The sequence below is a fragment of the Larimichthys crocea genome, chromosome II (genome assembly GCF_000972845.2).
Source record: "Larimichthys crocea isolate SSNF chromosome II, L_crocea_2.0, whole genome shotgun sequence".
Classification (NCBI taxonomy): Eukaryota; Metazoa; Chordata; class Actinopteri; family Sciaenidae; genus Larimichthys; species Larimichthys crocea.
Window position 1 is genome coordinate 499969 of NC_040012.1, and position 12457 is coordinate 512425.

Consider the following 12457-nt stretch of genomic DNA (forward strand, 5'->3'; position numbering starts at 1 on the left):
CGTCTCATCTTATGACGTGGCTTTTATTCAAACGTCGTTGGCGTAGTTCATTTAATCTTTAAACTGGCAGTGAATCGTGCTGTTTGTCTTTTCAACCGCTAGATGGCAGCAAACACAACAGAACCGCTGCAGCATGAAGCCGTCAACACGCTGCAGAACAAACAGTACAGCGCCACTGTCTGCGAGAACCAATCACAATATTAGAATCACAATCAGATTTGTTGACATGCATACAAGTATGGCCATACGTAGAAGGATATTTTATTTTGTTGCTTTCAGTGTTACACACAGTTACAATAAGACCTGTGTGCAACAAGGACAATAACACTGAACAGAGATATGCAAGGTCTGTGTAGATTAAAATATACATGCATAAGTCTATCCATTATAAATATTAGAGCAGTAACTAATAGCTACTCCAGGTACTTCCTCCAGAAGTGAGAACCTGGGTGAAGAAGCATGAGCTGGCACCCTGACCAACAGTCCCAGCCCACAAGGAGAGAGTATAGCCAGGAGGTTCTGGGTACCACCACCAGCACTCCCCCCAAACCAACGATGAGCCTCTGGTAAGGAATCTGTGTGTTTTTTTCTGGCAGCAGCCAGGCCACAAGGCTTCTGTGTGTCCCATACAGAAAGCAAAGATCACAGGCACCTACTATGCACCCTGTTCAGAGGAGGGGCCCATTGAGAATAAGAAAGTGTGACTCCAATGTCATAGAACTGTCATGTAAATGTTCAGCAGGTTACTGCTCTCTTCGACACCAACAGTTTGGTGCCAGTAGGCTGTGTGGACTATGGCAGGCAGACATTATGTGTTCATGAGGATAAGCATCCATATTCCAAAGATGACCTGACAGTTAGCATTGATTTCATCCTTGGAGGGGACTTGCATGAACTTTTGCATTGCATGAAAAAAAGCACCAGAGAAAACAGACTTTAGGGAGGAAAAATTTTCATGTCCTGTGATCACACGAGCCCAAGTGAAAACTACCAACCAACAACCACTCCCATTCTTGGACAGTAGGCTGTGTGAAGGTGGCACTAATGGGCCATGGAAACCCTGTTGCCAACAGCACTTTGAGAAGCAGCTAAGGCAAACAGAACCTTATCTTAAAAGTGTGTTGTCTAATGGAATGTGAGAAGTGCTGCATATATTTCTGTGCTGCAGAGGGAAGATGAAACATTGAAACAATTGTTTGGTAAGGTGAGGGAAGGAGCAAATGGAAGTTGTGTGCAAAGGGAAAGGTCCATTGTTGATAATGATGTGTTGTACACGACTGATGATGAACACATACATCTTGTAATCCCTGCTAGCTGTAGACCACTGATCATGCACCTAGCACCCATAGGCCGGACACCTTGACTGCAACAAGACGTATGCACATCAGTTCATGTTTCTATTGGTCCTCCATGTACACAGACATCCAAAAATATTGCACTACATGCCCCACATGTCAGAAAATATGCTCTATTGAACTGTTATATTTCTGGGAGATACAGGGACCACTGGACCAGTTCTGAAAGGGCTGAGATTGTCCTTCCACCATTTAAAGTGACAGAGGGGTGGTGCAGTTTGTGCTGGAGAGATACCAGTAAGGAGGCCAAGGTCAACCTGCAGGAGGCCCAACACACCTGACACCATGAACTCCAGCCTGGCCAAAAAGTTCCTGTTGCTGCTCCCTTCCTACAACTGCAAGCTTTTGTCAAAATGGCAAGAGCCATCCCTCATCATCCCTAGATGGGTCCAGTAACTCAGAAGGTACATCACTCTGGCAAAACAAAACAGACCTATCATGTCAAAAAGAGTGGAAGGAGCTTGCTATCCAGGCTCCAGAAAACAGCGAGCTGCACAGCTCATTCAGATCTTCCAGGAGGTTCCTTCCCTCTCTTTGACAGTCGTATCAACAGTCGTTCATCTTCTTACCTTCTGGTGATGTACGCTGCTATTTGATTTTTCTTTAGTCCTGAATGATGTTAAGTTTAGTTACGCAATAAAGAACATGGTCACAATCATACGCACACAAACACAAATGAATAAATGTGCATATTAATAGGCTACATACATGAGCTGCCATATTATGTGCTAGAAATGGAATATAATATGTTTAATTGTTTTTATTAGTGTTTAATCATCTGAAAATAATAATGATATGATTGTGGTACCCAAGAATGAGTCTTTTATTACTGCAGTCTGATAGCGCCTTTCATGACCACCGTAGTTTCTACTAAATCCTACACACTGGCTTTTTTAGGCAATACAAGTGAAAGTAGTTTCTTATCTTTTTTTTTTTTTTTTTTTTTTTAAACTGATTCCAAGATATGGCAGATGCCATACTCTTTGGAAATAAAGCTAAATTAAATGTGCCATCATTCTGTGACTCTCACCTAAAGAAATGAAAACACATCTTTGGCAAGAGATGGCAAAAGAAGCCATTTATTGAAATAATCAAAAAAAAAAAAAAAACTAAACATGAACATGTTTTTCTTTTCAATCAAGCAAAATATAACAGTTTCCACGTCGAAAAACAGTCAACACTAAGTCTCTGAAACAATCCTGCCCGTTTTGATCAGGCAGTTCTGTACCGAGGGCAGAGAACGAAACAGCAGTTTTTTGTTCAGAATCTTTTGTAACACATAAACCTGCAGACAGAGAGAAACTGAAATCCAACACATTGCTTTTTTTTTTAAATCAAATATAGGCCTATACATTTTTCTTACAGCATTTACACATAGAAGAAATAAAAGAAAACAAAGCAATTACCACAGAAGAACTCTATCTGTCAATTCAAAGATTAAAACAAACAGAAAAAAAACACACCATGTAGACAGAAGTGAAACTGAAGCATGATGATGCTGCCTGAACAGTACAATATTGTCTTTGTTAATGCTGACAGTAAGAAGCAATGGGGTTTCCTGGGTTCCAAAGGGGAGATCACTGGGAAGACAACATGGGAATGATGGATCAGGGATTGGACAGGAACATGCTAAGCACAGCCCTGAGCACAGAGCAAGGAGATGGGCAAGGGTGTTTCTCCCAACTGGGTTCACTTCACTTCCACTAGTCAAATTTAGAAAGAAGGAAAGCATCAAAACATGAAATCATGCACGTTTGCTCTCATTTAAGCTAGCCAGCTTCATGAGCAGGTCAGTGATCACTGTGTTTTTATTACATGTCAAGGCCCGATGGAAACCATCCTGAGACTTTTTCAAAAGTGGAATAATGACTGAATGTGAATCTCATGAATGTTCCAATAGGAAATGATTTTAAAGGAGATCTTTGGATGCCTTCACATCCATCTTGATACAGTTATCACTTATTATTCCTCCTGTCAGTACTGGCAATGAGATGATAAAAATGACACTGAACAAAATACAATCCACAATCCTCTCTTAGTTAAAAGGAAACTTTGGTGATCTGGTGGTCAGAGCAGGTAACACAATCTGATTGGTCATGAAATATGGTATAACACCAGCTCAAGAAACTCAGATCAAACCATCGACCCAGGTGTCTAAACATTACCAATATAAATGTGAAGAAAATCCATATTTGAGCTGCATTCCCTGCAGTGCATAAAAATGATGGTAAATGTTGTTGTGCCTTTCCAATGACGTGCACCTGAAATGTTATGGTTTGTAAAACATAGTGGAAAACGAGGTAGAGCCTGGAACCTAGAACTGACAGGTTCTTAAAGGTTCATGTCATGCGAAGCTCCGGGTTACAGGTCAGTAACTTCCCATAGTGGAAAAGAAAAAGGCCTGATGGGATAACGGTGCACACTTTCAGACAGTCTCTCCTCAAAGGCATTCATTGGTTGTGCAGATAAAAAGTCATCATGTGATGAATGAAACTAGTTTAAAGAGAAGTTCTAAGCCTTCCTGCTTTCAGAAGTCCAAACAACTGACCAATCACTGTGGCTTGACAGTTGGATTGTCTGTTATGGGGGAGTTAAAAAAGAAAAACTGTTCAACTGTTTGAATTGGTGGCAGACACTGCTAGAGGACTTTGTTTGAAGCATACTGAGGTCTTAACTAACCTATCCTCTAATCTCTTTTTAAAGAGGTCTAGTATTGCAGGCCCACAATGACATTTCAAAGAGTTTGATCACTTTTGGTTTCGTGGTGAGTTTTGACTTGCATCAAACTAATACAGTTTCCGGCTAAATGGAAACAATAAGCCTATATCTACAGACTCTGGCAAGATTTGGCTCATCAATCTGTCCTAATTAAAGAAACTACAGTTGCCTCACACATTGATGCTTCCATACCAATATCACCAAAGTTGCATTTTGTCTGATTCAGCATATTGTGTGAGGAAATGAAGCAAGTCCAGAAGGGCTGTTGCTGTTGTTGGACATGCTGAAGCAGACCTGCAGCACAAATTTAAAGTCGAGGTGAAGGGAAGGGTTGCAGGGCAGACAGACACACTGACAGTTGGTTGACACTGACTGAGGCGCTGCATTCACACCGATATGGCTTCAGGCCTTGAGACATGTCAGCAGTGTGCAGACATGTAGACAGATGACAAGGATAAGGGTGGAGGTGAGCTCGGTAATGAATCCCCCTTCATTATCAGATAACACACGAGGGTAAAGCAACAGCTTCCTCCCTGTGCCTGGTTTCGAGGACAGACAGGGCAGTGGAGAGAGAAAGCAGAGATGAGGGCATTAACAAGGTGTTCATCATTTACACAGCCTAAATCTTCTGTGTGTGGTTGTAGGGTGCGATCTGCAGTACAAGCAACTCCAAACACCCTAAATCTTAAGTGGCATTTGGAGAGAACACTGACACACAATGACCACGATCTCCCTCCTGTATTCCTATATACTGTTCTTCTATATGTGCTGTGATAGTGAAGATAGCTTCATTAGTATTGCTTTTAGTGTAGGTTTATAGTGCCTGGTGGTCTATATGATCACAGAATTTTAATCAATTGATTTTAAAGAAGAGTTTTGGTGTCCTGTAATGTTTCCGCTGGAAGATTCTTGAGGCGTTGTACATTTGAATCCCAGATTTCCAGAGATCGAAGCCCACTTTTATGCTTGTCAAACTCGCGACTCGTGACGTACTCAGGGATTTTCTGGCTCTTTAACCTTTGAAGTGTTGCACAGATTTGTATGTGGATGAGGATTTCACTGAGTAACAAGTGAAGAAGTGATGGTAATGTGTGTATTTGTTTGTAGTTTAGGTTCCTTCGTTGCAAAAGATGTAGTTTAGGTAATTTGGTTCACATGAAATCATGTTGACTGATTGTTGCTGTTTTTCTGATTTTATCATCATCAGCATGGACCGAGGAAAATAAAATTTCAATTGACATCAGATCATGCTGCATTTACTGAACATGGTGCATGTATTTATTTCATAATATGCACCATTAGTTGAGGCTGCAACTGAACCTTAATATTATGATATTCCTGTTTTGAACAGGAAGAGACACATATCCACAAATATTTATATATATTCCAATAATTTGAATTATTTGTCTGGTAAAAAATTATGTCCGATTCACTTTTTCATCTGCAGCCACCTTGGCCCACATTCCATACCTTTTTCAGTATGATAGCTTCTATTGTGTCTGAGCAAAAGCCATCGGCTCACAGAAGCGCCCTCCTTCCTGTGTTTAATGGGATCATATCTCCAGTCACCACTTCTGATATGAGCCGGCTGATATTCTCTGCTCTGGTAGCATCACAACAACATTTGCCAACAATGCTAATGTTGCAAACGAGGTGATGAGAGTTTACCATTTTCTACTTGTGCTTAATGTCAATTACTAAACTGGTTCTACAGTTTAATGTTTCATAGGATGCCATTCTGTAATGTTGTGAAGCCCTTAAATGATACAGATGGCTGTACATGCAGAGCCAGATATGAGTATTTGATACATTAAATGAAATACTAATGCCCTAATGAATACTTGAGTAAGAAAATAGACTTTAAGTTGAGAGTTTTGCAAAGTTTCAGTTCACGAGCTTAAAAAAAGACTGGATTGAACAGTTCAACTGAACTCTAAAGGTGTAAAGGCATCCTAAGACACTGTTGTTGAATATTTAGTGCATTACTAATATTATTAGTACATTAGGTTACATTTAACCTCTAAATCTCTGACCAAAAAATCCCCTGAATTACAAGCAGTCAAGATTTGAATATTAAATGTTGGTTGTCGTCAGCGTGGAACAGCCTGTCAATCATCATATCACATTACAGGACACTAAAACTTTCCAGTGAAATGTTTTGCTGGCTAACATGAAAAGGTTGATGACAAATTTGTTAATCAGCATAATGATATGATAGCGTAGCTTTAAAAGATATCATATTTTATATCATATGTGTAACTGTCCATGTCACTGTGTCAATGTCCTGTTCCCTTCATCATTTCAGGCCTTTACAATATCTAGCTTAACAAGTTCCTCAACATTTCGCAATGTCATAGTTAACACCTTGATGCAATAATAACCTCATCTTTGCGACCCATAAAGTTAGTGCGGCAATTGATCTTCTATCCTTCGGCGGTCAACTATAACAAATATCAAAAAGCTTCACTGAGCTGACCTTGATGTGGTCGCACAGCGTTAGCATCACTGACTCTCCAAAGTGATTTCTAATATTTGACAGACAGAGTTCAGTATCTGTTTTGCAAAGATGTCAGGACCTTGTTCAAAGTTTGTTTTAAACTCAAACATCAACACTGTGACAAAGGCCTTTTTCAAAGTTCTACATTTTGACTTGCCGTTGCTGGAACCAACAATGGTTCAATGGTGCCTTTTAGCCAACATGAACTGCGGCAAAAGCCTGGAGCTAGCACACCTAAACACTGTATGACTGATAATTACACTCAAGTGAACACTTTGGGGACGAGAATGGAGGATTACTTTGTTTTGTTTAGCCCTGACAGATCAGCGAGTTTCAGTTTACAGAAATGGTATCAGTCACTGTGAGGAGTTAATATTATCAGTTGGGGAAGTCATTTTTTATTTGAAATTCAAAGTACTGCTCAATCATGGGAATCAATCATTTGATCTGTAATCAATTGAAAATGTACAAAGTGCAACAGGCTGTGTCTTATAGTCCAGCAGGCAAATTTGTTCATTACACCCTGATCTGTCAGTAAACTTGTTGCTCTCTTTGCCAACACAAGCAACCTGCTGACAGGACAGCTGCTTCTGAGGACAGAGATAGCAGAGCAGAGGTTGGTGACTGTGTGAAGTGAACACAAGTAATATTGAAGTGTTCTGTTTGTTCACATCTCACTTTCATTGAAGATTCCTAGTCAGTTATTATTTCTCTAAGTAATATGCAAATATTTGTACAGATGTAGCGAGGTAGCTAGCAAGCTATACAGGAACACTGCAGAAACACCTGTGAATGAGCGTATTGGGGGTGATGATTCAGAGGTCTGCACCTAAATGGAATGTGAGTCAAACCTGTTGGACAAGTCAAAATGTTCTCTGTGAGAAAGGCCTATAAACCTTTGTAATGAGGTGGTCACTTTATGGGTCCTTGGACAATCGTAGTGCATTTCGCTCTTGTTGCTCAAGCAGACTGACAGACTGTGTCGGTCAGAAGAATACAGTGTCCATAGAGAAACATTTAATTAATGAGTTCATGTCCCATGTTTGTTTGTTTGTCTCCGTTTTGTTCAGACGACCGTCCAGCTTTTATTCCTTTATGTTCTCAGTGTTCATGTTGAACTAAACCAGAATCCTTTTTCTCATTTCTTCATTATTAAACATTTCTGCTGTTTTCTTACCTAGTTTGTGTTACACTTATCAGAATTTCTCTTCCATCCATTCATTCATCCATTTCTACATTTTAACAAACTTTAAGTTCAGCCCCAACATCACAGTATCTAAACCCGGGAGCCAATTCTCGAACATGGGGCAGTTTGTAGATAGATTACAGCATTACATCCAATCCACTTGTCCTAAACATGTGAGACTTTCTGTGTCTCTCTCGCCTGTTTGATGCTGTACAGCCACTTAATGACTCTTGCATTTCGTTCCACAGCTGAGATGCCATATGGAACCCGCTCCCCGGCCTCCTCTTCCTCGTCCTCATCTGCGTCTGACAGTCCATCATTGGAGGACCGCCGTGACCGGTCGCAGTCGGAGGAGATCATAGAAGCTGATCGGAAGTTGAGGCTGACGATGTCCGAGTTGGCCCGTGCAAAGTTTTCTGGACCAACTGCCTCCAGCTCTTCAGGGTCAAGGCCGCAGTAGTTAAAAAAGCGTTCAACATCAGCTCCAGCCCGGGCATACCGGTCTGACAGGTCTGATTTAGATCTATGTAGGGAGGAGCGACGTGCCACGGATGAACCAAGCTCAAGCTCCAGGTTGGGGTCGGCTGAAGTATTGGAAGAGTCCCCGAAATCACAAGGTAGTGACTGAGGGGTGGTGTTGTTGCAGGGCGACGGGGATGGAGTTGGACGAGGGGGAGGCAGTGACAAGGAAAGTGCGGGAGGAGGGAGGGAGGCTGGGTTGGGTTTTGGAGGAAGGGGTGGAGCTGAGGAGCTGCTGGATCGGGCTGCACGGAGTGGCTTGCCATTACACAGTCGCAGGAGGTCGGACGAGGAGTGGGATGTGAGCAGAGGCGGTAGCGGGGAGCGAGATCGTTCCATAACTAATCCTTCACCTCCTCTCTCATCCAGGACTCGTCTGCTGAGATTGAGGTTTCCTCCCTGTTGAGGACTGCGGCGTCCCCCGCTGTTGATTGGAGGGACCTTCAGGGAATGGGAGAAGGATCGGAGGGAGTGTGAGGTGCTAGGACTGGGAGCCGAGTCTGCTGGTTGCTCATTGAGTGTCATTGTAGATCGGTAGGTTAACGGCATCCTGAGTGCAAAAAACAGAAAGAAAGCATAAAACAATCCTTCATTGTTCCCCTAGAGGAGATATTCAGGTGTTACAGCAGCACAAGCACAGAATAAGTACAGATAAATAATGAAACTTAAAGAGAATAAATAATTAAATGGGTTTAAAATAGGAAAACAATTAAATAGTAACTATAGAAGAACATTTAGTGCATCACTGCAATGCAGTAAAATATGGCAGGTAGACACAATGATCAAAGTGTGTGGTGATGATGATGATCCAGAGAATGTGGACAAAAAGCCAGCTGAATTTGCATACTTGTGGACACGAAGAGGACCTACACTCCCATCTGGGCTTTCGTGACTACCCCACAACCACTGCTACCGCCCTCATAGCTCTGCTGGACTGTGTGTTGGACAATGTTTAAATAGCTTGGTAACACACATCCAGGGTCATTCGAAACCTTTGAGTGTCCACCGATGGTCCAGATGGTGGTTCAGAGACATACTTTAAACAACCACTACCTTACCCTGAAACCCCACGGGGCACATCACGCCGCGGCTGCGACGCTGTTTTGGTTCATCCTGCACGCAACTTCAAACCCACCGGGAGTGTTTAGTCGGCCAGACTCTGTTTACTTGCTCAGATTTGGTAATTTTCCTGGTTTATGTGCTTCTAAATATGCTTCTACATGTGTAAATATGCTATGCAGTTAATTAGTTTGTCTTTTGTCTGTTTTTACGACTGGCAGTTTGCATGGGGTATTTTATTTTGAAAATCCACTGGGTTCTCTATGCTGTTTCTGTGTCTGGCTTCCTGTCAGCTCGAGATACTCTGCGTAAATTGACGCAGGCGTCTGTCAAAAATAGATCAGCTGCGTATTTCACACGGAGCCAAGCGGAGGCCTGCTTCTGGGATGCTTCTCAACCGGACTGCGGCGGGGTTTGATACATTGACTACAGTACAACGGCTGTACATAAAACTCATAAATGTGGATATGTATTAAATTGCTATATTACATCACACGGCCCAAATCTACAATTCATCACATCTTGATGTGATGTCATAACCATTTTTAGGTTATGACTAGAAATCCAATTCTATTGTGATAATGTGTTAATTATCTTAAAGGCTCACCTGTAAATTACCCTGTAACTATATAGTTAGTGATTAACTAGCATGAATGATACATAACAAGCAAATCATGTTCAAACTGCATAACCCCTGTATCAGAGGAGATGTATTCATTTACCCCGATGGTGTCCAACTTCTGGGCATTCCTCCTGATGACCTCATCAGCACAGCACTCTTAGCTCCACCTCCCAGTCCTTCTGCCCCTGGAGAGGACGATGAGTTCAGCAGATTTTTTAGGATCTCCAGGTTTAAGTTCTCTCGTTTGCTGCCACCGCTGCTCGTCGCACACGTGTCTGACTTGGCATTGTTATTGGATGCTTTGAAAGGCATCCCTCCTCCATTTCCTCCTCCGCCGACCCCGGAGCCTCTCTTAGACAGGAGGGCGTGGCCGACGGGGGGCTTAGCCAGCACGGGTGGTTTGATTGGCTCTTGTTTGGCGTTGATAACTTCCTGACTCTTGACATACTTGGCCTTGTCCGCTTCTAGTCTCTCGACAGCACTGAGACGCTTCGGGTTAGGTTCCACCTGAGACACAGAGGAATGAAAACAATGCAAGTTAATGATCTAGTCTTACTTAAACCTGCAAGTCTTTGGACAATGGACATTGAATCATGTAACAGTACCTGTCTCCTGAAGTAGTCAGGGCCCTTGTTGAGGATGCGGAGGGGCACGGTAGAACTGAAGGGTGTCGCGGGTCCGGCGGCCTTGCTATCTGGCAGGGCAGGAGCCAGTGTCTCTGTCGGCATGGCAACAAGGCGACTGGGGTGGCCGGCCGTGGTGGCAGCGGGTGCGGGGGGGTTGACAGAGGGCGGGGGCACCACAGGACCCCCAAAACATGAAGACACAAGGTGGAAGGAGAGAAAGTCTAGAAAGAGAGAAACCCACGGGCCCTCATCATTGCCTGTGGGAGCCTGTGGGACTGAGCCAGATGACGTGCTGACGTGCTGCTGAAGGGCTCTATTCAAACACACTGCTGCATCACCTGAGCCGGACGAGCTCTGTGGGCAACTCCACAGCCAAAACTGATTTCACTGTTTCTTTACTGCGAGGTCTGCACTGGTTTGTGGCGTCTAGGTTCCACTGACCTATTCATCAAGCAAGATGGACAGATAGATGGATAGAAAGAGAGAGAATGAGTGCAGTGCCAGAATGGAAAGAGGGTGATGAGTGTATTTCAGTGCAGTGGTGTGGATGAGTGCTTCCACAGGGCCCAAGGAAAAGCAAACGATGTTGGGAAAGGAAAGCCCCAGCGCCTCTCCTCCACTCTCACTTCAGCTCTCCCTTCAGCCTGCGACACGATCTGAAACAGGCAAAAAAAGAGACAGAGAGAGAGAGAGAAACAGCCAATGCAGTCAGAGATGAGCTGTGACATCACGCACCTAGCAACAATAGCAAGAATAGCTAGGACATCCAAATACAGAGATCACAGTGTGTATGCAGGCAAGGGCACACATAAACACACATTACACACTCACACACACAAAGTGTACACTGTACAGCCCATATCATTCATGACGTGTGTCTGTGTAAAGAAAGCTGTACTGGACACAAAGTACCTGATAATTAAAAAAATGAAAGAATAATTCCTGATGAAATAAACTTTTCATTGACATGTTTGCATGCAGGAGAAATCACAGAACACTGCACTGTGTTCCAGAATCAGCCCACATTCCCACTGGGAGCTTCCCACTTAACCACTCTGTGGTCACTGAGCAGTCCACTGGAGCAGACGGGGCTTCAGTGCTTTGCTCAAGGGCACCTTAGTGTAGTTATTTATTGAGGACAGCAGACTGGACATGAACCAGTACGGAGCAGTTATCTTATATTAGTTAGCTTAAATTAGCTAACGTGACAAGCTGTGCAACCCTGTGTCTTGTATCAAATATGATAACTTTATATGTCAGAGTTTGTGTATTTTTTAACCCCCCTCTGCCTTTATTAAAAACTGAACACACACAAACTTCCTGGAAGAATGGGATTGGGAGTCAGTGATTCCAGTTGAGAAGCCAGATATTATGATGGAGCGCAAAATGGTGACGGAGCTGGACCGAGGTACCAGTCAGAGTGCGGGTCTAACAAAGGTAACATTTTAGTTCTCAGTCAGCCCTACAAAGGTCCTGTGTCTTTTAGTACATGGTCCCTTAACGCCCACTGACAACCAGGTATTTCACAAAGCACCAACAGGCAACAGGTAGAACCAAACACACCAAGTCCAAACCATTTGTGCTACTTCCATTGTCAGTTTCTATAATGTCCTGATGGTGTAAAATGGTTATATGCCAACTATAAAAAAAACAATACAACAATCTAAGCTCAGAGGTCCATTGATTTGCTTTTAGTTGATTGGAGGGTCTTCTATTCATTGAGGGTGGGTCTTGTATTCAGGATGTGCCACAGGTGCTGACTGTGTGTGACTTAGGGTTAGATGTTGACTCCTCGCTGAGTCTGCAGTCTGTCAATATTTTTGTCTATCGTTTCGACTCTGAAGCCTTCATGGTCTTTTGTTCTGACTCTAGCTT

At 42.9% G+C, this 12457-nt stretch overlaps 1 protein-coding gene across 3 annotated transcripts in view; it reads right to left on the reverse strand.

The window, feature by feature from the left end:
* Nucleotides 1-7719: 7719 nt before the first annotated feature.
* The window catches only part of fam110b (family with sequence similarity 110 member B), a 39339-nt gene continuing 34601 nt past the window's right edge, over nt 7720-12457 (reverse strand). For 2 of the 3 annotated variants that reach the window (XM_019277223.2, XM_019277222.2), the window contains 3 exons: nt 10562-11238; nt 10057-10463; nt 7720-8825 (listed from right to left, as the gene is read on the reverse strand). In XM_019277223.2, the coding sequence (XP_019132768.1) occupies nt 7922-8825; nt 10057-10463; nt 10562-10684 (1434 nt within the window). In that variant the 5' untranslated portion in view covers nt 10685-11238 and the 3' untranslated portion in view covers nt 7720-7921. The remainder of the gene's footprint in view (nt 8826-10056; nt 10464-10561; nt 11239-12457) is intronic. The other variant, XM_019277224.2, reaches the window with a different exon arrangement.